At 43.6% G+C, this 25,316-nt stretch overlaps 2 protein-coding genes and 1 long non-coding RNA gene across 5 annotated transcripts in view; 1 reads left to right on the plus strand and 2 right to left on the minus strand.

The window, feature by feature from the left end:
- LOC115135549 (peroxiredoxin-4-like) overlaps nt 1-25,316 on the minus strand; it is a 35,428-nt gene that overhangs the window by 9,736 nt on the left and 376 nt on the right. The gene's annotated exons all lie outside the window — the stretch shown is intronic.
- On the plus strand, nt 9,778-19,996 carry LOC115135548 (pyruvate dehydrogenase E1 component subunit alpha, mitochondrial-like). Of its 3 annotated transcripts, none has more exons than XM_065023541.1 (12): nt 9,778-10,175; nt 11,640-12,533; nt 13,094-13,162; nt 13,248-13,421; nt 13,540-13,666; nt 15,942-16,033; nt 16,190-16,282; nt 16,388-16,543; nt 16,631-16,702; nt 16,804-16,871; nt 18,493-18,601; nt 18,762-19,996. In XM_065023541.1, exons 1-12 carry the CDS (start codon nt 10,026-10,028, stop codon nt 18,924-18,926), a joined length of 2,169 nt encoding a protein of 722 aa, XP_064879613.1. In that variant the 5' UTR covers nt 9,778-10,025; the 3' UTR covers nt 18,927-19,996. The 3 variants fall into 3 exon arrangements, with proteins under 3 accessions (XP_064879613.1, XP_029526200.1, XP_029526201.1); XM_029670340.2 differs by lacking the exon at nt 11,640-12,533 and adding an exon at nt 10,860-10,880 and having other exon boundaries at nt 9,793-10,175; XM_029670341.2 differs by lacking the exon at nt 11,640-12,533 and having other exon boundaries at nt 9,794-10,175.
- Nucleotides 15,941-16,808, minus strand: LOC135573760 (uncharacterized). The gene is made up of 2 exons (XR_010464890.1): nt 16,612-16,808; nt 15,941-16,303 (listed from the first exon to the last, which is right to left on the minus strand). It is a non-coding gene; the product is annotated as an uncharacterized LOC135573760 (long non-coding RNA).

Below are 25,316 nucleotides of genomic sequence, written 5' to 3' on the forward strand. Positions count from 1 at the left end.
TGATATTATGGGTGAGACATTTCACTATACTAGTGGAATTCACCAGAATCTTCTAAGTAGCTCGAAGAAACAATCATATACGTCTCTCAGAGACAGACAGGTTGAGTGGCGAATGAGTGAGCCCCTCCCATCATAATAAAGAGCCACCCGCCTGCCCTCCGATAATTTTGGAGCGTGCCAAACTTCCTCACACTGTTGTGAATAGGGGAACGTGGTGAGATGTCTCACTCATAATCTCAGGGAAGAGGGGTTACACAAGTAACCTTAAATTATCTTTCAATTATTTGTTTCGACATATCACTAGCGGGATATTACCAACTCACGTATCCCACATGCTCTCTGAAGCCAGGCAGTCTCAATGTCAACCCACAGAGGCCCTGACACTTGAGGACATTATGTGCCAATAACGGAGCAGTGGCGTTTAGTCGGAAGAACCTCATAAAAGTATGAGGAATGCCCAACAAGCTGCACTGCAAATCACCTGCAAGTAGAGTCCCTTGAACAGAGCCCAAGAGGTAGCCATACCTCTGGTGGAGTGAGCCCTTAGGACCTCCGGAGGCTGTAACCCCTCATTATTATAGGCCAATACAATTGCTTCCACAATCCAATGAGACAACAGTTAACAAGAGAGGGGGCTCCCCTTGCAGGGAGGTACCAAGGACACAAAGAGTTGGTCACTCTTGTGCAAAACTCTCTTCCTATTCAAGTATATGCGCAACACACATACTGGACAAAACGGTGTAGCCGCTCCTCTTCAATCGAAAAGAAAGGTGGCGGGTGGAAAACATTTTGAATATGCTTGGTTGGTTGTTTAACATACTTCCATGTCATCTTAATCAAACTACATCATATCTAAAAACACTGATTCTAAAAGTAAAAATGTTATCATGAACAGAGACTGCCACATGGAATGTATGTCACCATCAGCCAAATTACCGGTTCCAATGGACTTTCTTCAGCTAGCTAACGTTAGATAACTCTTTTATAGCTAAGATGCTAAAAAGCTGTTGTGTACCATTTTGTTTGAATAATAGTCAAAGAAAAGGCCGCTAAATTACGTTTCATCAACTTCCCAAGGTCCAGGTTAGACGAAACTCATGGTTTCAGGCTATACCCTGCAAAGATAATGGAAATCTGTTATTCGATACATTTGTGTGTTCGAAGCACTTAATTCACAGTAAATCGCTAGCTAACACTTGTTTGTATCTAACTAGCTATATGTATTGCCTGTGTAAACCTGGAGATTACACAAAGTAGGTGTAGATATCGCCATAGGCTACTTTGGCAGGATTGTCTTCACAACTGGTCTCCGGCAAGTTGAAAGTATACAGGCAAGCCAACAATAAACTTTTCTAACTACTTAGACCGTTCAAGGGCAGGCAAAGACGAGAAGTAGTTATGCGGCATATTTAAGACTTGAGAATTAGATCGAGCCTCCAATAAATTCTACACAGAGTACCACAGTATGAGTCATAATACCCATAAAACCTAGCGGTCAAACTGGGAAATGGTTCAAATCCATTTTCCACCATAAATTTTATAATACATTTTACATTTAACCAGGCAAGTCAGTTATGAACATATTCTTATTTACAATGACTGCCTACCAAAAGGTCGCCTGCGGGGACGGGGGATTAAAAATATAGAACAAAACACACACATCACGAAAAGAGAGAACACTACATAAAGAGGGGCCTAAGACAACACAGCACAACATGATAGCAACACAAGATGGCAGCAGCACAGGTTAAAAACATTAAAAGTTAAAAGTATGAATCATTAAAAAAAAGACATTTTCTTGTTTTTTTAATGTATGGATTGCCAGGGGCACACTCCAACACTCAGACATAATTAACAAACAAAGCATGTGTGCTACAAGTCTGCCAGATCAGAGGCAGTAGGGTTGACCAGTGATGTTGTCTTGATAAGTATGATGAACTGGACCATTTTCCTGTCCTGCTAAGCATTCAAAATGTAAAGAGTACATTTGGCTCTCAGGGAAAATGTATGGAGTAAAAAGTACATTTATTTTATTTAGGGATGTCGTGAAGTAAAATTAAAAGTTGTCAATTATAAATAGTAAAGTACAGATACCCCCCCAAACGACATAAGTAGTACTTCAAAGTACTTTGACCTAAGTACATTACAGAACTAAGGTGGAGTTTAATGAATAATAATGATGGAAAAGCGTTACAAATTGGAGGAAAGTACCGTTTGTTTAACGTATTTGCTTAATGATTTGACAACTCGTGCACAAGTTATCTGTCCTTCATATCGGAGTACTGCGTGTCTTGACCAATCAGAGTCATGGAAATCACAGGTCGTGCGGGACAGCATAAGACACATCTAGCAAAGCGCTCTCTCCACGTTTCTCAGATATTTAGCAAGCGTGATAACAGCTCAACCCCGACAAACACAAGCTAAAATTCTTAACAGAAATGTTGCAACAGCCTACACATAAACATTATCTATTTGCCATGCTGTTTGGGATGAAAACTAGACGATTTTTCAGTGTGATCAAGTGTAGGCTACGGATTACAACATCAGGTGCATTACAGCCAATGCGCCCCGTCACCCAGGGCAGCGTAAACGAAGTGGTAATGTCATGTATTTATAGCCCATTTATTTATTTAAATGGGCTATAAATACATCCAATATATTTTCTGAAAATGTGAATGTGATCACATTTAGTTTATATTTAAACTTGGGCTGGCTAGGCTACTTTGGCCTTTTCAATCACAAATTATTAGCCTACCTGAATGTAATCAAACAACACAATAATGATGACTGACTGAGTTACATTTTTAATTAAAGTTGCATACGCCTACAAGACAAACCTGCATAAAGCAAAACCCTCACCACCCCTGTTAGTCATTACAGTGCATTCGGAAAGTATTCAGACCCCTTGACTTTTTCCACATTTTGTTACGTTACAGCCATATTCTAAAATTGATGAAATTGTTTTTTCCCCCTCGTCAATCTATACACAATACCCCATTATGACAAAGCAAAAACAGTTTAGAAATGTTTTCTGATTCATAAAAATGTAATATTACATAAGTATTCAGACCCTTTACTCAGTACTTTGTTGAAGCACCTTTGGCAACAATTACAGCCTCGAGTCTTCTTGGGTATGACGCTACAGCATTCTTCTCTGCAGATCCTTTCAAGCAAGCTCTGTCAGGTTGGATGGGGAGTGTTCCTGCACAGCTATTTTCAGGTCTCTCCAGAGATATTAGATCGGGTTCAAGTCCGGGCTCTGGCTAGGCCACTCGAGGACATCCAGAGACTTGTCCCGAAGCCACTCCTGCGTTGTCTTGGCTGTGTGGCCTGCCGCTGAAAAACATCCCTGCAGCATAATGCTGCCACCAACATGCTTCACCGTAGGGATGGTGTCAGGTTTCCTCAAGACGTGATGCTTTGCATTCAGGCCAAATAATGAAATCCTGGTTTCAGCAGACCAGGGAATCTTGTTTCTCATAGTCTGAGAGTCTTTATGTGCCTTTTGGCAAACTCAAAGTGGGCTGTCATGTGCCTATTAGTGAGGAGCGGCTTCTGTCTGGTCATTCTACCATAAAAGCCTGATTGGTGGAGTACTGCAGAGATGGTTGTCCTGTCAGAGAGACCATCAGGTTCTTGGTCACCTCCCTGACCAATCCCCCGATTGCTCAGTTTGGATGGGCGGCCAGCTCTAGGAAGAGTCTTGGTGGTTCCAAACTTCTTCCATTAAAGAATGATGGAGGCCACTGTGTTCTTTGGGACCTTCAATTCTGCAGAAATGTTTCGGTACTCTTCCCCAGCCTTAAATGTAATCTTTTGGTTCAATTATAATGCATAATAAGCATCATCAACAAAGGGAACATATTGGGTGTATGCTGATAAATGGTAGAAAGAATATGTTAATTTAGCAGACTTCAGTAGTAAAAACCCTGCTCTGGATGCATGACTGGGGGTCGGTCGAATGCCGCTTCCGCTTGTTCGACACCCAGGCAGATGACACAGAGGGACTGCGTGTCCTTGCCCAAAATGGTTGCCCTGCATAGGCATGGGTCTGCTGGGGAACGGGCCGGGGCCTTGCTTGGTAGCCCTGGGCCGGGCTAGCTGGTTCCATGGCTCCAAAAAAAATCTATTCCGCGAACAAAGTGAAACGTCACTAGCGTTCGCCACTTGGGCTAGTAGCCTAACTAGTTAGCACAGTGCTAGCCGGAGAAGCTAATCCTTTAACAATGTGAACGTAGCTACTGTTCGCCACGTGGGCTAGTAGCCTAGCTAGGTAGCACAAAGTTAGAGAAAGAAAGCTAGCACTATGATGGTCTTGCGACCAACAGAAGTGTGGCTCTTAATAAATCCACTTAAGCTTAGGGCTTACTTTTTCGAACATTCTGTTAAAAATCGCGCAACATTTCAGCGTCCTGCTACTCATGCCAGGAATATAGTATATGCATATGATTAGTATGTGTGGATAGAAAACACTCTGACGTTTCTAAAACTGGTTAAATCACGGCTGTGACTATAACAGAACGTGTGTTTCGTCGAAAAGCGCAAGGAAAACTGATCACCAAAAAGTGGAAAAAATATCAATGCGCCACTTGCATGTATTGTCTATGGCACAGCAAATTAGATGGGGCAAAGATTACAAGTCCTACAGCTTCCACACGATGTCGCCAGTCTTGGCAATTGCCTGGGAGTTGTTCCTTGGTCAAACGAAGAGAGACCCCATTCCATCCGGTCTCCGACAGGATGTTTTGGAAGAGATATTTCCGACCATGATTTGAAGACGTGGAGCTATTGAATACACATCGCCCCGTGATCAATTTGATAGATTATTAACGTTTACTAATACCTAAAATTGGATTACAAAAGTATTTCGAAGTGTTTTGTGAAAGTTTATCGTCAACTTTTTTTATTTAAAAAAATGACGTTGCGTTTTAAAACAGTGTTTTTTTCTGGATCACACACTTTTCAAAGATCGATATTTTGGATATATATGGACCCAAATAGTGATGTTTATGGGACATATAGGAGTGCCAACAAAGAAGCTCGTCAAAGGTAATGAATGTTTTATATTTTATTTCTGTGTTTTGTGTAGTGCCGGCTATGCTAATTATTTTGTTTATGTCCCCTTCAGGTATTTCGGGGTGTTGCATGCTATCAGATAATAGCTTCTCATGCTTTCGCCGAAAAGCATTTTAAAAATCTGACTTGTTGGCTAGATTCACAACGAGTGTAGCTTTAATTCAGTACCCTGCATGTGTGTTTTAATGAACGTTTGAGTTTTAACGAGTGCTATTGGCATTTAGCGTAGAGCATTTGCATTTCCAGATGGCTGGGTGGGACGCAGACGTCTCAGGGGACGCGAAGAGGTTTAACCGATAAGCAATGACGCTGGTCGGTCTAGTCAATGCTGGTAGTGGTTTGAACTTATCGAGAGCGTGAACTAGTAATTTTACTCTTCCAGGTAGAAAAGCTAGTCAGTAGGATAGCTAGCCTTGCGGCGAGCCAGCCAGGTTAGCTAAGCCTTGCAGCTAGGCTAGCCAAGTCTCCTCAGCTAGCCGTGTGACGCTAGCTACAAAAGGATACAAAGGGGAAAAAAGTGGTGAAACAAATTCTTACCAGAAGCAAAAAATCTTTCCTTTCACTAAAGTCACCCAACTCAAAAGACGAGAGGTGATAACTCTGCGCTCTGCAGCATAACCTTGACGGCACACCTGTGAACAGTTAAACAGGAAAACAGATCAAGTCGTGCTGAGAAGAGCTAAGTAAAATGCTTCTGGAAGGAACAGAGGCGAGAATGATCAGAGGGCAGGATTTAGTCTCTTTAGTATGAGGGGAGGGACTCCCTCATTCGCCACTCGACCTGTCTGCTCCGACAGATGTGTATGATTGGAACAGGAGGGTGGTGGCACCTTAATTGGGGAAAACAAGCTTGTGGTAATGACTGGAGCAGAGTAAGTGGAATGGTATCAAATACACCACACGGTTTCCAGGTGTTTGATGCCATTCCATTTGCGCCGCTCCGTCCATTTCTTATGAGTCATTCTCCCCTCAGCAGGCTCCTGTGATGATTGGTTCTTCGAGCTACTTAGGAGATTCCAGTGAAATGTCAAAATTAATAATTGAAAGAGAACATTCACTCACTCCTGCTCTTCTCAGCGACTCCAGCTAGCCATGCTGGACCGCCCTTATTCTTGCCATCTCGGTCTCATTCACCCTAACAGAGCGATCTGGGCACATGTTCGCCACCAAAATTTCAGCATATAACCTCAGCTGGCGTACGACATTCTTCCCATCTGCATACACTTGACAAATGACCGAATTTTTTGCATTAATGACACTGAAGGGGGCTTGTGTATAAAAACTCTTACAGAGTATCTCATAAATCCTAACTTTACATGAGAAGGGAGAGCATGAATGAAGTGAATTTCTTTACTCGATCTACCGTACTGGTCAATAGACGTGAACCAATCACTTCACCTACTTCCTCAGGTATATAATCTGCATTCACTTCATGCGCCACCCCAGATATAACCCCCTGGATAGGCGCCCTGATTAAAAATTCCATACATGAAACATTCCACCCCTGATGTGTTTTTGAGGTGCAAAGCATGCTTTTTCTGCTCCGCAGACACACAAAGTTTAAGACCACTTGTTGTGACTCTCATCCACAACACATTATCCTCCAACGCATCCCAGATTTTCCTTGAGACGTCAAATGGATACCACAGGTAGCATTGATCCAAAACCCTAACTTTGACAAAAAACTACTCTAGAGTAGGCTTGGATTTTCCCACAACTTTACTTCTCTTGTTTTCTTTCTTTTTTGCCACTGTAACACACTCATTAGGACTCTCTGTGCTCTCTCATATTTACCTGATGCGCCGTTGGTTTCAAACAGAACATCTGTTTCCGCCATCTTTCTCTCCAAGAACTACAAATGCATGCAGGGGGTGCTCTTATTTCATGTGCACACGCAGTTTTGACCTCGATTGAACCCTTTCCAGGGGTACTTGCCCTTTCTCTAGTGTGTGATAAGGATTGATTTGGCTATATAAAACTATGTAAAAACAATGCGATGACAGCATTAAAATAACTCCTATTTTGTTGTGGCTCAGTCGGTAGAGCATGGCGCTTACAAAGCCAAGGGATGTGGGTTCGATTCCCGCTGGGGCCACCCATACGTAAAAAATATATATATATATATAAAAAAACATGTAAAATGTTGCATTTGGGAAAAAGTGTCTGTTAAATGGGATATATTATTATAATTCTAAAGGGTCCCTACAATAAAATGTATATTGTGTTACTCTGCTTAAGAGGGATGTGAAGGATGTATTGTCAGTATTTGAAATACACTTACATAGGTCCACAGACGATGCAATCTCAACCACACTGCACACTGCCCTAACCCACCTGGACAAGAGGAATACCTATGTGAGAATGCTGTTCATCGACTACAGCTCGGCATTCAACACCATAGTACCCTCCAAGCTCGTCATCAAGCTCGAGACCCTGGGTCTCGACCCCGCCCTGTGCAACTGGGTACTGGACTTCCTGACGGGCCGCCCCCAGGTGGTGAGGGTAGGCAACAACATCTCCTCCCCGCTGATCCTCAACACGGGGGCCCCACAAGGGTGCGTTCTGAGCCCTCTCCTGTACTCCCTGTTCACCCACGACTGCGTGGCCACGCACGCCTCCAACTCAATCATCAAGTTTGCGGACGACACAACAGTGGTAGGCTTGATTACCAACAACGACGAGACGGCCTACAGGGAGGAGGTGAGGGCCCTCGGAGTGTGGTGTCAGGAAAATAACCTCACACTCAACGTCAACAAAACTAAGGAGATGATTGTGGACTTCAGGAAACAGCAGAGGGAACACCCCCTATCCACATCGATGGAACAGTAGTGGAGAGGGTAGCAAGTTTTAAGTTCCTCGGCATACACATCACAGACAAACTGAATTGGTCCACTCACACTGACAGCGTCGTGAAGAAGGCGCAGCAGCGCCTCTTCAACCTCAGGAGGCTGAAGAAATTCGGCTTGTCACCAAAAGCACTCACAAACTTCTACAGATGCACAATCGAGAGCATCCTGGCGGGCTGTATCACCGCCTGGTACGGCAACTGCTCCGCCCTCAACCGTAAGGCTCTCCAGAGGGTAGTGAGGTCTGCACAACGCATCACCGGGGGCAAACTACCTGCCCTCCAGGACACCTACACCACCCGATGTTACAGGAAGGCCATAAAGATCATCAAGGACATCAACCACCGAACCACTGCCTGTTCACCCCGCTATCATCCAGAAGGCGAGGTCAGTACAGGTGCATCAAAGCTGGGACTGAGAGACTGAAAAACAGCTTCTATCTCAAGGCTATCAGACTGTTAAACAGCCACCATTGAGTGGCTGCTGCCAACACACTGTCATTGACACTGACCCAACTCCAGCCACTTTAATAATGGGAATTGATGGGAAATGATGTAAATATATCACTAGCCACTTTAAACAATGCTACCTTATATAATGTTACTTACCCTACATTATTCATCTCATATGCATACGTATATACTGTACTCTACATCATCGACTGCATCCTTATGTAATACATGTATCACTAGCCACTTTAACTATGCCACTTTGTTTACTTTGTCTACATACTCATCTCATATGTATATACTGTACTCGATACCATCTACTGTATGCTGCTCTGTACCATCACTCACTCATATATCCTTATGTACATATTCTTTATCCCCTTACACTGTGTATAAGACAGTAGTTTTAGAATTGTTAGTTAGATTACTTGTTGGTTATCACTGCATTGTCGGAACTAGAAGCACAAGCATTTCGCTACACTCGCATTAACATCTGCTAACCATGTGTATGTGACAAATAAAATTTTTGATTTGATTTGATTCGACTTATCCAATATAATCATCTGAAGGTCCTTGTTTAAACAGTCTAAACCAGTTTATGTATCGTCCTTTTTTCATGACTATTTATAAGTACTTGCTTCGTATGCAGTCATTCCTTTTGCAATCTAATGATTGAAGAGGAAATCTGCTTTATTTTACCTAGCTATAGCTACCCCGGCCTATGCGCTTGTCCTATCTCTAAACATGCATTTATAAGGGTCGGCGTTATCTTGAAACAGTGGGACGTCCCTGCAGTAAACCGTAACACCGAACCCAAACCTGCGCTATCGTGCATACATTTATTTTGCCCCACCACACCAAACGCGATCACGACACGCAGGTAAACATATCAAAACAACCTCTGAACCAATTACATTAATTTGGGGACAGGTCGAAAAGCATTAAACATGTATGGTAATTTAGCTAGTTAGCTTGCACTTATTAGCTAACGACAATTTGTCCTATGTAGCGAGCTTGCTGTTGCTAGCTAATTTGTCCTGGGATATAAACATTGAGTTGTTATTTTACCTGAAATGCACAAGGACCTCTACTCCGACAATTAATCCACACATACAACAGCCAACCGAATCGTTTCTAGTCACCTCTCCTCCTTCCAGCCTTTTTCATCGTTTAATTTATATGGTGATCGCATCTAAACTTTCATTGTATTACAACGACTACCGGCAAAACAGCTCTTCTTTCAAATCACCCACGTGGGTATAATCAATGAGTAGATGACACACCGGTACCTGCTTCTATAAACCAATGAGGAGATGGGAGAGGCAGGACTTGAAGCGCGATCTGCGTCAGAAATAGGAATGAGTTCTATTTTATCCCTTGGCGTCGCAGATGCTCGTTGGCGTGCGCGAGCAGTGTGGGTGCAATAATTGAATAACATGGGTTTCTACATTTATTTTGCGGCGCACGCGACGTGTTCGGTCTGGTCAGCATGTAACCCAGCGTTTCCTCGGGACCCCAACTGGTGCTCGTTTTGGGTTTCGCCCTAACACTACACAGCATATTCAAATGACCAAAGTTTGAAGATTTTTCCCCAGCAAAGTATAAGGGAGTTATACTCCAGTCTAGTAGGTGGCGGTAATGCAACATTTATTGGATGCCATCGCCGTTTAACCTCATCGAAGAAGACAGGCAGCAGAAAGGAGGGGAGAAACGTTCTGAGACCGCAGGTCGGTGGCAGCACGATAGTATGCAAAAGATGCTGACTATAATCTCCAACGTACTGAGGGGTAGGGCAAGCAGACATGTAAGTATTGTTTTTGTGTAGTACCTTAGTATAAGGATACAAAGGGCCGCATGCCTTTTTATTAAACAAGACCAGCTGCAGTCCTGACCTTGCTAGACAGCAAGGCCCCAATTCGTACGCGTACCGGGGTAACGTTAGCTTGCCTAGCTGTAGTTAAATTAACCTGTTAGCTAAGATCCATCCTAGCGAATCATATTAAAGGCCTACGTTACCGGTACTTTATATAGTTAGCTAACTAGCCAATCGTTTACCTAGCTGTTAACGTGTCAAAAGATGTGACCTTTAACAAGCCTTCCCTCCAGCAGCATCCTCATCAAATGCAGTCTAATAACGTTAGATGCGAGAGCGTCTCCTCATATCACATCATTGGTTGTTTTAGTTTCTGTGCCACAATGTCAGCTATTAATCGAGATACCCAATGGTAAGGTCTTAATGATGTGAAAAAGCTTCTGACGGAAGTGTCAGTATGATGAGAGGATCAGTGTTGTGAAGGTAATCACAGGGAACTAAAAATGTGTGATTGGCTGGCTTGGCCACCATGGGTAACACAAGTCAAACATTTGATGTGGCACAATTGTTGGAAATGTAGTCTTCATGTCTGACAATCTCGTGATGCTCTAATTGATCTCTTTCCGTTATCTCACTTTTCCCCTTTGGTTCTGTCTCCTAATGGCTGCCTTATAGGGAGCCCAGGTTGTGTCAGAGGTAAGATGTGGTTTAACTCAAGTAAGGGTGATACAATCCCTGTGATGCCTGACTGCCTGTTTTGCACTCCAGCTTTAATCCAAATGATTTATTTCCCTTTCACATGGTATGTGCCATACTTAAACTCAATGAATACTTTTGTCCCTTTCCAGCATCCTTCAACATTGTATTTACCCAACCCGCCACTAGAAAAACAGTGTTTATTTTTCTCTTTAAGAAATCATGCTTTACTATATTCTTATCCCTCACCTTGTTGATTTTTGAAAATTCTGAGCTATTCATTCTCGCATGCGCACCGACCTATCTCATATAGCTTCTAGCTAGACCTACTTATTTCACATTGGCTAGTGGTGTCAGAGCCAACAGGCTAGCGCAGATGCTTTGCGCTATTTGGCTAAGCCAAATGTGGTCTGATTGGTAGGTACTGTTTATTTTATGTTGTGAATGGAAAGTTGTTTGGTTTGTAAGTTTAGTGCAGAGAATGTGGTGTAGAACTAGCCTATTTCTTTTTAAAGGGCTTTAATTGGTGCAGTAGTTATGTGGAATAACACTATTGTATTCCTGATGAAACAAAGAACTCAGATGATGCACTTTGTTGAGAATAGCTTTTTTTTTTAGTATTGAACTGGATCAACACCTTCAGAACAACCAAAATACCTTTAGATGTTTGAGCTGGAGGAGTTAACTGCTGCTGCTTTCAAACCTCTCAGTGGGTGTTGACTCTGCAGTGACTTATCTGCCTGGCTCTTCTCTCCCCAGTCCTCCATGCGCAGGGCTGTTTTGCAGCTGCTGGCAGTCCAGGGGCAGTATGCTGACACAACCTCTCCACCTGATCCAGCACTACGACCCTACAAGCCAGACACAGATTTATACTCCATCTCACACAGTCCTCTAGCAGACAATTTCAAAAGACCAAAGACTGATCAAACATTTACTGAAATAGACCCCAGTGCTGTACTGACCACAGAACATACAATTGCCAGCAGACTAATACCTGAAGAAGAACCCCTAGAAGTCACTCTAGTCGATCCGTTCCCCGTCTTCAACAGTAAACCTGAAGAGGAGTTATTTGACACTGACAAACCATTTGCAGATCTATCACTTCACCATGTGATCAATACGGACCCGTCAGTCTCAGAGTTATCCGTATCAGAGCAACCAAATCTAAACTCACCAGAACTCTTAGCAACTGGCCTGACTGTTTCAGAAGCAGAACCCTTCAAGGCAGATACCGCCTTGACTGTTTCAGAATTAACTTTATCCGAACCCTTCGTGAGTACAAACCCATTTATTCCAGAATCAAACTCATCTGAACTGTCAGCTGTGATGGCCTCTCAAGTATCAGAATCGACTTTACCAGAGCCTCCAATAACCTCTGATGCACCTATCATAGCCCACTCTTCAACACAAGCAGAAATGGACTTTGACCAACTAACGCTAGAACTATCATCACCAGAACAACCTCTAAACACAGACCAACCGACTCAGGAATTAAACCCACCCGAACCTGACATCAGTACAAACAGCAACACTTCCATATCTGAGCCTCAGTTGGCAGAGAGGAGACAGAATACAGACATAATGTTGCTTTCACGCCCTGAGATCGCCCTCAGCTTGACTGAAGACGCTCCTTTACCAGAGCCACAGCTTGCTGTGAGTACTGGCAGCCCCCCTGTCTCTTACACTCCTCCCCTCACCACTACTCATGCTTTTACAGTACACTGCATGCCCTTATGCACAGGTGCACTGTTTCCCTAGAGTGCTTGAATTGACTGGCTGTGCGAACCTGCTCACCCCAAAATGAACTCTATTCATATTTGGTCTACTACACTATGTTCTCTTTCTCCATTAAACATTCACATTTGAACACACATGAGATTTTTCCAGGGTGAATACAGTGTTCTGGATATGTCTGTTTTCAGCCAACGAGGCATTCTTGTTCGTTGATTGGTTCAGTGTTTGAGACAGTGACTTTTCACTGGCGATCTCGGTGACAATGGAGTGTTTATCCACACTAGTTGTGGTGTGTGGATCAACCACTGGAAGTTAGCTATGTTTTGTCTCAAGGTTGTTCACTCCACCCTTTCTCACTGTTTGGGTCTGTCCTCCTGACTTGCCCAACTGCAGGTCTTGCGAAGTATATTTGTGACGTCTGGTAGAAGGTACCGTACACGTGGAGTGAAACCTCTCAATGTCCTCTGTTTTTATTTTAGGCTGCCAGCATGGTGGCGTCGTCACGTTCATATGCTGATTTCACTCCTGAGGCCACCTTTGACATAAAGGTAAGACAAATAAAAAGTATATATTTTTTTTAGCTGATTGGTACTCACTTTTCGCCTTGATCTCATTGTGTGCTCCCTCCTATAGAAAGTTGACCTTCATCGTCTGGAGGAAGGCCCACCCCTGACGGCCACTCTGACCCGGGAGGAGGGGCTGAAGTACTACCGCACCATGCAGACAATACGACGCATGGAGCTGAAGGCAGATCAGCTGTACAAGCAGAAGATCATCAGAGGCTTTTGCCACCTGTATGATGGCCAGGTTAGAGTGCACACAATCACTCATGTATTGTATAAGCAAACGTACAGTCTCGCATGAACACGCAGACGCACTTCATTCAAATATAAACGCTCAGATTCTGTTTGTTATTCTATGATAGGAAGCCTGTGCGGTTGGCATTGAGGGGGGTATCACCCTGTCAGATCACCTGATTACTGCATATCGCGCCCATGGCTACACCCTCACCAGGGGCGGGACCGTCAGGGAGATCATGGCTGAGCTCACTGGTGAGTGGACTTGACTCAGTCCAATAGATAACTAATGGTGCTGAACAAGTACTGCTTTTTGAGGTCTGTTTTTGAGGTCTGGAGTAACGGGTTTCATTTTTATATACCGTAATTTCCGGACTATAAGCCGCTACTTTATTCCCACACTTTGAACCTCGTGGTTTATACAATGACGCGGCTAATTTATGGATTTTTCCCGCTTTCACAAGATTCATGCCGCCAAAAAACTGAGCACCGTCACATAATGTGACGTAAATCGAGCGCGCTCAAACTTCCCATCATTCTGATTACGGTAGTAATTTTGTCACCCTCATCATGGCAAAGACACGGAGAAATACATATGATGCAGCTTTCAAGTTGAAGGCGATCGATCTGGCTGTTGGAAAAGGAAATAGAGCTGCTGCATGGGAGCTTGGCCTTAATGAGTCGATGATAAGACGTTGGAAACAGCAGCGTGAGGAACTGACTCAGTGCAACAAGACAACAAAAGCTTTCAGAGGGAAGAAAAGCAGATGGCCCAAAGTATTTGCAGCCACTCGACATCAGTGTAAGTCGTGCATTTAAGGTGGCGCTCCTTGTTCAGTGGGAGGCTTGGATGACAAGTGGGGAGAAATCTTTCACTAAAACGGGCCGCAGGCGAATAGTATCTTATGGTCAAGTCTGCCAGTGGGTCCTGACAGCGTGGAGCATTGTCAAAAAATCCACTATCATCAACAGGTTTCGAAAGGCTGGACTGCTGCGTGTTGAAGGGGCAGCATGAGCTCAGCGGGGTATTTGCCTCCGGATGAAAGTGACGAGAACGACAATGAAAACGATCCAACATCGGATGAAGCAATTCTGAGGCTATTCAACTCCGACACCGAAGGAGATGACTTCAGTGGTTTCAGTGCACAGGAGGAGGAAGATAGTGACCAATGACTTTCTTGGTAGGCTACTGTTTTCATTTTTGTTACAAGCCGTGTTTAGTTTAAAGGCTGTGTAAAGTGAATTTGTTTCAATGTATCGGTAGGCACCTGCGGCTTATATACATGTGCGGCTTATTTATGTACAAAATACATTTTTTAATAATTCAGTGTGTGCGGTTTATATTCAGGTGCGCTTAATAGTCCAGCAATTACGATATATATATATATTTTTTTTTTCAAACATTTACATTAAATGCATTATTAAACAGTGATTAGCGATTGAAAAAAATAAATAAAAAATGTAATGGAAATGCCAAAGCTAGAAATGATGAACATTCAATTGCAAAAACATTCCATTGTCTTTGTCAGGTCCATATAGGGGGAGGAGGAAATTACTATTACATAATAAAATATTTCAGTTGTGTATATTACTTAGTTTTATGACTTATTAATTTTTCATTCCTTAGTTATCTCATCTGGTCAGACAGTAGCAGCCAGCCAGACAACCATTTAACATTGTGTTCTCCCCATACTGTGCTGTCTTTGGTCATCCTATTTAGCTAGGCTAGCCTTCCCTAAGTATGTTTTCTGATTAAATAATTTTACTAGTTCAAAGTAGATAAGGTATACTTTAAAACTTTCTATCCCTCTCTCGTTGTGTACATTACTCTCTCATGCAGTGGCATATGCTATCTGTGTGTATCTAATATAACATAGGAGGCGTAAAAGTGTATCAATCTGTGTCCGAGTCGGAAAAGAACAGGCTCAATGGATTATGGTCAGTGTCGTTAATTACCAAGGTTCTGTGCTGAACTAGGTTTAATATTTGCTTCATAAAAACTACAACTCCCTTCAGCCCAGCGTCCCATTTAGTTCTTTACTTAATTTCTCTCGTGACTGATTTGATTTCTCTCTAGAGAAACAGAACATTGGGCTCACCCCCAATAACTAAATGGAATTAAAGTAATTGAAACTGTCGGTCAATTATTTTTTTAATAACCTCCCAAAAAACTAACATTTGGGCTCCCGAGTGGTGCATCGGTCTAAGGCACTGCATCTCAGTGCAAGAGATGTCACTACAGTCCCTGGTTCGATTACAGGCTGAATCACATCCGCCCATGCTTGGGAGTCCCATAGTGCGGTGCACAATTGACCAAGCGTCATCTGGGTTTGGCCGTTGATAGGCCGTCATTGTAAATAAGAATTTGTTCTTAACTGACTTGCCTAGTTAAATAAATAATCGCTTAGCACCAAGAGCTAATCATTGTACTTTGCACCTCTGATTTTGTCTTCCAAACCATTCAAACACCTCTTTCACTCATTGTTTTCTTCCCTCATTTCCTATTTTCTTCCCTTGCTGTCTCACTAAGGTCGTAGAGGAGGCATTGCTAAGGGAAAAGGAGGCTCTATGCACATGTACACTAAAAACTTCTATGGAGGCAATGGCATTGTGGGGGCTCAGGTAATTCACAAAGGCCTAGCGTTATTCATTCATCTTAGATTTGAAAGAATCCCTTTTTGATTTCCTTTTTAAACCTCATTTGTCTAAGCTGTATATCCCATTCAAAGATGGTGGGTTCTCCTTCTCAAATATAGCACCTGCCTAATCTCCCCTCAGGTACCGCTGGGAGCCGGTGTAGCCCTGGCCTGTAAGTACCTGGGCAATGACCAGCTGTGTGTCAGTCTCTATGGTGATGGAGCAGCCAACCAGGTTTGACATGCTTCTTGAAACCTGCATGCATGGAACATATGAAGGACAATCATTTCAAGTTCCGATTTGAGCCCAACTGTTGACTGAATTTGTATTAATCCACAGGGTCAGATATTTGAGACCTATAACATGTCGTCTCTTTGGAAGTTGCCCATCATCTTCATCTGTGAGAACAACCAATATGGCATGGGCACATCAGTAGAGCGCTCTTCTGCCAGCACCGAATACTACAAGAGAGGAGACTACATTCCTGGCATCAGGGTAGACCGCTATCTAATACATACATACACGCTTCTGTACAACATAAAACATGTCATTCTTAAACTCACGCAATGTATCTGTATCCAGGTGGATGGGATGGATGTCCTGTGTGTTAGAGAGGCCACCAAGTTTGCAGCTGATCACTGCCGATCTGGAAAGGTGAGCATCAAACTTACAGTATGTAGGGTTGTTAATTTTGTCTGTGTGTACTGTGTACAGGTTTGTGTGTTTAAGTCTTTCTCTGCTCCATCTGTGTTCAGGGCCCTATCCTCATGGAGCTCCAGACCTACCGTTACCATGGACACAGCATGAGCGATCCTGGCGTCAGGTAAAAGTTCACAGCTACACTGAGTATACCAATGACTCAAGTGCTTCCCACAGTGCCAAGTTGGCTGGATGTCCTTTGGGTGGTGGACCATTCTGTATACACACGGGAAACTGTTGAGTATGAAAAACCCAGCAGCATTGCAGTTCTTAACACAAACTGGTGCGCCTGGCACTTGCTACCATACCCCGTTCAAAGGCACTTATATTTAGACTTGCCCGTTCACCCTCTGAATGGCACACATACACAATCCATGTCCCAGTTGTATTGAGGCTTAAAAATCCTTCTTTAACTGGTCTCCTCCCCTTCAGGTTTGACATTAAGTGTATTTCCACTGACAGAAGTGGATTTATCAGGTGACCTCAATAAGGGATAATTTCTTTCACCTGGTCAGTCTGTAATGGGAACAGCAGGTGTTCTTAATGTTTTGTATACTCTATTCTTGTTGGATTAGTAGATTACTATTGTAGATTATTACCTACCTATCATCTGTTATTTTCTCTGGAGAAGTTATTTGAACTCCCATCAGTAAACAACAGGTTTCCATACAACCATTTAATGTGGATGATTTACCTGGTGCATAAAAACAGCCACGACAGGGCAAATGGAAACCGGAAATGTCGGTTAAAATTCATAAATGTTGACAATTTGTTTGTTCGACATGGTGGGATCTGTTCAGACCCCTCCTGTTGGTGGAGAGAGATTTGCCATTTTAAAGGTAACTTACTGCAATTCTACACATTTTGCCATGTTTTATGTGTGTTCATATGATGCCGGAGTGACTCAACAAAATCAATTGGGGCCCCCTGGGGATCAAGCCCACTGGCCACGTAATCTGGCCATGATAAGATTTAGATAAGTTGGACTGACCAGCTATCTAGCAAACATGGGCAAGTATTTGATCATCTGGACATTTGAGTGTCTGGCATAGTATGTTTTCTTATTTAACCTTTATGTAACCAGGTAGGCCAGTTGAGAACAAGTTCTAATTTACAACGGCGACCTGGCCAAGAAAACAAAGCAGTGTGACAAAAACAACAACAGTTACACACAAACGTAGTCAAAAACACAATATAAAAATCTGTATACGGTGTGTGCAACTGTATTAAGATTAGGGAGGTAAAGCAAATAGGCCATAGTGGTGAAATATTTACAATTTAGCAATTAAACACTAGAGTGATGTGCAGAAGATGAATGTGCAAGTAGAGATACTGGGGTGCTAAGGAGCAAAAAAAATAATAACATGGGATGAGGTAGTTGGGTGGACTGTTTACAGATGGGCTGTGTACAGGTGCAATGATCGGTAAGCTATTCTGACAGCTGATGCTTAAAGTTGGTGAGGGAGATGAGGCTCAGTGATTTCAGTGATATGTTACTGTGAGGGAGGTAGAACTGGGAGGTTACATACAGATCCGCAGCCATGGCCTTTTTTGGGAACATAGCCGCAAAAATGCTTTTTATGTGCACGTCATCACACACAGCCTTTTCTTCACAACAAATCAGTTTGATGGAAACACCTCGTGGGAAAATGTGCCTATTGATTAAGCCATATATATATATCTCTCTCTGCATTATCTTCGCTGCCATAGTGACACTGCATACCCCTACCCCGCTCTTTCCTCAGCTACCGCACACGTGAGGAGATCCAGGAGGTCCGTAGTAAGAGCGACCCCATCTCCATGCTGAAGGACCGTATGCTCAGCAACAACATGGCGAGCATAGAGGAGCTCAAGGTGATTCTCAAATATTCACTGATATACTGGCCATTCGATTCAGATCTTTGACTAAGTTTGAAAAATGCCTGATTGGAACGAATTGTAAATAGTTACAGCTGATAGAAGCATGTCTTGGAGGATGTAATGACCAAACTTCACTTGTCCCGTATGTGTGCAGGAGATTGATATTGCGGTGAGGAAGGAGATTGAAGATGCTGCACAGTTTGCCACCACAGACCCCGAGCCCCCTCTGGATGACCTGTGTAGCCACATCTTCGCCAATGATCAGCCCTTTGAAGTGCGTGGCGCCACCCCATGGACCAAGCTGACGTCGACCAGCTAAAGGCTCTTGTGCCCAACAGCTAAAGGCTCTTGTGCCCCACCCCTTTGTCTCCTATGCCCTTCCCCTATGCTCCATCAATGCACTTATCTTTTCACACATCACATTCCTCATCTCAGCCAATGGCCTTCATGGACTCTAATCTTCTTTGCCTACCCCCTCCCACCACCACACACACACATCCTCATCCCGTGCCAAGAACAACTTATGCCACCCATTTATTTTCCATTGACCCTCTGCCAGAGCCCTAATCCAAACACTCCACACCCAAAAAGAGTGCCTGACTGGTGTCATACCTCATTGACTAACTCGGAGTCATTACTACTTGCAGTGCACATGCCACACGATTGGCTCTTGTCTTTTCTGTTGAAAGGCCACTTCAAACACAGCAGAGAAGTAAGAAGAGCCTTTCATTATCCTACTCCAAATGTTGTTCTGAGACTGGTCACATGGACCAATTGTCCTTAAAATTACTGGCATAAGTATTCCTATTTGATTAGTGTTCCCTGTCCAAATATATAAGATTAAATAAAGAGCTTTATGTTGGGATGTTAACTTTTTTTGATTTATCTTGCCAAATCAAACCTGTGCCTGTGGGATCTTGTTTGGAAGATGTCTCTAGGCTGTGTCACACTCGTAGCCGAGCACAAACACCACAGAGGCTGAGTCTGTACATTGTGCTGTGATGCTTCAGAGAGAGGATTTAATACTGCTGACTTCATGCCTACACTGTCAGTCATACACCATTTTTGTAGACACTCTCCTTCTAAATCATAATGCTCTCTAGTTCCCTAAAATATTTGCTTTCTTCTAATCAGCCTCATATTTATTGCCGACTGTGTTTTGTACCTAACGTACCAGTACTCACACTATAACTGCTTCAAGCAAGAATAGGGAATGCCTCTTTTGGGAGACTTGGTGGTCAACTGTTACAGTGAATAATGGTCAGACTACAAAACAGTGGGGCACTACACATGGATCTGTCCTGCCCCCCCCCCCCCCCCCAGGATGTGTATGTGCGCTATCATTGTCTTTGTATAGTCTATCAACACAAATAAACTTAAACTAATTTACTTGTTTTGGGCTTTGTGTGAATATGTGGTCCCCTGGCTCAGTTGTTAGAGCACAGCGCTTACAATGGCGTGATTGTTGGTTTGATTTCCGCTGGGACCACCCATACAAAAATGCATGCATACATGTTGCTTTTGATATAAGTCTGCTAAATGGCATATGCATTTTTTCTTTAAGAGCAAGGGATACATTCTGTATGTGTGTGTATATAGTTAAATTTAATAAGTGTGTGTGTATATATTAGTACCAGTCAAAAGTTGACACCTACCTATACAAGGGTTTCTATTTAAAAAAAATTGCATTGTGGAATAAGTGACGACGTCACCTGAAATAACACACATGGAATCATGTACTAATCAAAAAAAGTGTTAAATCCTAAATATATTTGAGATTTCTCAAAGTAGCCACCCTTTGCCTTGACAGCATTATACACTTGGTATTCTCTCCATTTTTTAATTTTTTTTACCTATATTTAACTAAAGTCAAGTAGTTAAGAACAAATTCTTATTTTCAATGATGGCCTAGGAACAGTGGGTTAACTGCCTTGTTCAGGGGCAGAACGACAGCTCAGCGATTCGATCTTGCAACATTTCGGTTACTAGTCCAACGCTCTAACCACTAGACTACCTGCTGCCCCAGTCAGCTTCACGAGGTAGTCAACTGGAATGCATTTCAATTAACAGGTGTGCCTTAAGAAACTTTGTGGAATATCTTTCCTTAATGGGTTTGTGATAAGGTAGGGGTGGTATACAAAAGAGCCCTATTTGGTAAAATACCAAGTCCATCTTTTTTTTTTCTTGTATTTCCTTTCACCTTGATTTAACCAGGTAGGCCAGATGAAAACAAGTTCTCATTTTCAACTTCAACCTGACCAATATAAAGCGAAGCACTGTGACAAAAACACATTTACACACAAACGTACAGTCAATAACACAATAGAAATATCTATGTACAGTGTGTGCAAATGTAGGGAGGTTGGCAATAAATAGGCCATAGAGGTGAAATAATGACAATTTAGCATTAACACTGGAGTGATAGATGTGCAAGTAGAGATACTGGGATGCAAGAGGGTAAGTAATAATATGGGGATGAGGTAGTTGGGTGTGCTATTTACAGATTGACTGTGTACAGTGTTCAGTAAGCTGCTCTGACAGCTGATGCTTAAAGTTCGGAAGAAATAAGACTCCAGCTTCAGTGATTTTGGCAATCCGTTCCAGTCATTGGCAGCAGAGAACTGGAAGGGAAGGCAGAAGTGTTGGCTTTGGGGATGACCAGTGAAATATACCTGCTGAAGCGTGCTATGGATGGGTGTTGCTATGGGGACCAGTGAGCTGAGATAAGGCGGGGCTTTACCTAGCAAAGATTTCTAGATGACCCGGAGCCAGTGGGTTTGGCGACAAATATGTAGTGAGGGCCAGCCAACAAGAGCATAGAGGTCGCAGTGGTGGGTAGAATATTGGTGACAAAACGGATGGCACTGTGATAAACTACATCCAGTTTGCTGAGTAGAGTGTTGGAGGCTATTTTGTAAATGACATCGCCAAAGTCAAGGATCGATAGGGTAGTTTTACGAGGGTATGTTCGGCAGCATGAGTGAAAGAGGCTTTGCTGCGAAATAGGAAGCTGATTCTAGATTTAATTTTGGATTGGAGATGCTTAATGTGAGTCTGGAAGGAGAGTTTACAGTCTAACCAGACACCTAGGTATTTGTAGTTGTCCACATATTCTAGGTCAGAACTGTCCAGAGTAGTGATGCTAGTCGGGCGGGAGGGTGCGGGCAGCAATCGGTTGAAGAGCATGCACTTAGTTTTACTAGCATTTAAACGCAGTTGGAGGCCACGGAAGGAGTGTTGTATGGCGTTGAAGCTCATTTGGAGGTTTGTTAGCACAGTGTCCAAAGAGGGGCCAGATGTATACAGAATGGTGCCATCTGCGTAGAGGTGGATCAGACAATCACCAGCAGCAAGAGTGACATCATTGATATATACAGCGAAAAAAGTCGGCCCGAAAATTTAACCCTGTGGCACCCCCATAGAGACTGCCAGAGGTCCAGACAACAGGCCCTAAGATTTGACACACTGAACTCGATCTGAGAAGTAGTTGGTGAACCAGGCGAGGCAGTCATTAGAGACGCCAAGGCTATTGAGTCTGCCGATAAGAATGTCATACATACCTACACGTACGCTACGGTCACAAGACGCAGGCCTCCTAATTGTCCCTAGAATTTCTAAGCAGCTGGAGGCAGGGCATTCTCCTATAGAGCTCCATTTTTATGGAATGGTCTGCCTACCCATGTGAGAGACGCAAACTCGGTCTCAACCTTTAAGTCTTCACTGAAGACTCATCTCTTCAGTGGGTCATATGATTGAGTGTAGTCTGGCCCAGGAGTGTGAAGGTGAACGGAAAGGCTCTGGAGCAACGAACCGCCCTTGCTGTCTGCCTGGCCGGTTCCCCTCTTTCCACTGGGATTCTCTGCCTCTAACCCTGTTACAGGGGCTTAGACACTGGCTTACTGGTGCTCTTCCATGCCGTTCCTAGGAGGGGTGCATCACTTGAGTGGGTTGAGTCACTGATGTGATCTTCCTGTCTGGGTTGGCGCCCCCCCTTGTGTTGTGCCGTGGCAGAGATCTTTGTGGGCTATACTCGGCCTTGTCTCAGGATGGTAAGTTGGTGGTTGAAGATATCCCTCTAGTGGTGTGGGGGCTGTGCTTTGGCAAAGTGGGTGGGGTTATATCCTTCCTGTTTGGCCCTGTCCGGGGGTATCATCGGATGGGGCCACAGTGTCTCCTGACCCCTCCTGTCTCAGCCTCCAGTATTTATGCTGCAGTAGTTTGTCGGGGGGCTAGGGTCAGTTTGTTATATCTGGAGTACTTCTCCTGTCTTATCCGGTGTCCTGTGTGAATTTAAGTATGCTCTCTCTAATTCTCTCTTTCTCTCTCTCTCGGAGGACCTGAGCCCTAGGACCATGCCTCAGGACTACCTGGAATGATGACTCCTTGCTGTCCCCAGTCCACCTGGCCGTGCTGCTGCTCCAGTTTCAACTGTTCTGACAGCGGCTATGTAATCCTGACCTGTTTGCCGGACGTGCTACCTGTCCCAGACCTATTATTTGACCATGCTGGTCATTTATGAACATTTGAACATCTTGGCCATGTTCTGTTATTATCTCCACCCGGTACAGCCAGAAGAGGACTGGCCACCCCTCATAGCCTGGTTCCTCTCTAGGTTTCGGCCTTTCTAGGGAGTTTTTTCAAGCCAACGTGCTTCAACACCTGCATTGCTTGCTGTTTGGGGTTTTAGGCTGGGTTTCTGTACAGCACTTTGAGATATCAGCTGATGTACGAAGGGCTATATAAATACATTTGATTTGAATGTGGTGATTGACAGAGTCGAAAGCCTTGGCCAGGTCGATGAATAAAGCTGCACAGTACTATCTTTTATCGATGGCAGTTATGATATCGTTTAGGACCTTAAGCGTAGCTGAGGTGCACCCATGACCAGCTCGGAAACCGGATTGCATAGCGGAGAAGGTACGGTGGGATTCGAAATGGTCGGTGATCTGTTAACTTTGCTTTCGAAGATTTTAGAAAGGCAGTGCAGGATGGATATAGGTCTATAACAGTTTGGGTCTAGAGTGTCTCCCCCATTGAAGAGGGGGATGACCGCGGCAGCTTTCCATCTTTGGGGATCTCAGACGATACGAAAGAGAGGTTGAATAAGCTAGTAATAGGGGTTGCAACAATGGCAGCGGATAATTTTAGAAAGAGAGGGTCCAGATTGTCTAGCCCAGCTGATTTGTAGGGACCCAGATTTTGCAGCTCTTTCAAAACATCAGCTGTCTGGATTTGGGTGACGGAGAAGCGGGCTTGGGCAAGTTACTGCAGGGGGTGCTGAGATGTTGGCCGGGGTAGGGGTATCCAGGTGGAAAGCATGGCCAGCCGTAGAAAAATGCTTATTGAAATGATCGATTATCGTAGACTTATCGGTGGTGACAGTGTTTCCTATCCTCTGTGCAGTGGGCAGCTGGGAGAAGGTGCTCTTATTCTCCATCACTTTACAGTGTCCCAAAACCTTTTGGAATTAGTGCTACAGGAAGCAATTATTTTGGCAAGAACAGCTAAAATAAGCAAAGAGAAATGACAGTCCAGCAATACTTTAAGGCATGAAGGTCAGTCAATTGGGAAAATTAAGAACTTTGAAAGTTTCTTCAAGCGCAGTCGCAAAAACCATCAAGCACTATGACAAAACTGGCTCTCATGAGGACTGCCACAGCAAAGGAAGATCCAGAGTTACCTCTGCTGCAGAGGATAAGTTCATTAGAGTGCCTCAGAAATTGCAGCCCAAATTAATGCTTCACGGAGTTCAAGTAACAGACACATCTCAACATCAACTGTTCAGGGGAGACTGTGTGAGTCAGGCCTTTATGGTCAAATTGTTGCAAAGAAACCACTACTAAAGGACACCAAGAAGAAGAAAATACTTTCTTAGGCCAAGAAACACGAGCAATGGACATTAGACCGGTGGCAATCTGTCCTTTGGTCTGATGAGTCCAACTGCTGTGTCCTTGTGAGACGCAGAGTAGGTGAACGGATGATCTCCGCATGTGTGGTTTCCACCGTGAAGCATGGAGGAGGAGGTGTGATGGTGTGGGGTTGCTTTGCTGGTGAGACTGTCAGTGATTTATTTAGAATTCAAGGCACACTTAACCAGCATGACTACCACAGCATTCTGCAGCTATACGCCATCCCATCTGGTTTGCGCTTAGTGGGACTATCATTTGTTTTTCAACAGGAAAATGACCCAACCCACCTCCAGGCTGTGTAAGGGCTATTTGACCCAGAAGGAGAGTGATGGAGTGCTACATCAGATGACCTGGCCTCCACAATCACCTGACCTCAACCCAATTGAGATGGTTTGGTATGAATTGGACCGCAGAGTGAAGGAAAAGCAGCCAACAAGTGCTCAGCATATGTGGGAACTCCTGCAAGACTGTTGGAAAAGCATTCCAGGTGAAGCTGGTTGAGAGAATGCCAAGAGTGTGCAAAGTTGTCATCAAGGCAATGGGTGGCTACTTTGAATAATCTAAAATATAATTAGTTTTTGTTTAACACTTTTTTGGTTACTACATGATTCCATATGTGTTATTTCATAGTTTTGATGTCTTCACTACTATTCTACAGAAAAGAGAAAAACCCTTGAATGAGTGAATAGGTGTGTCCAAACTTGAAATATATATTCATATATATATATATATATATATATATATATGGCATGGATGGGAGGCTCAATGTTGCCCAATAATGTTTGTACCCTGTTTTGTGC

This window comes from Oncorhynchus nerka, linkage group LG10 (assembly GCF_034236695.1).
Source record: "Oncorhynchus nerka isolate Pitt River linkage group LG10, Oner_Uvic_2.0, whole genome shotgun sequence".
NCBI lineage: Eukaryota > Metazoa > Chordata > Actinopteri > Salmoniformes > Salmonidae > Oncorhynchus > Oncorhynchus nerka.

Excerpts from the sequence above, each read along its gene's own strand:
- LOC115135548 (XM_065023541.1), top strand. The coding sequence starts at position 10,026 with ATGCCATCGCCGTTTAACCTCATCGAAGAAGACAGGCAGCAGAAAGGA. Across the intron at positions 16,034-16,189 it reads ATGGCATTGTGGGGGCTCAG|GTACCGCTGGGAGCCGGTGT; the intron begins GTAATTCACAAA and ends ATCTCCCCTCAG. Across the intron at positions 16,544-16,630 it reads ACTACATTCCTGGCATCAGG|GTGGATGGGATGGATGTCCT; the intron begins GTAGACCGCTAT and ends ATCTGTATCCAG.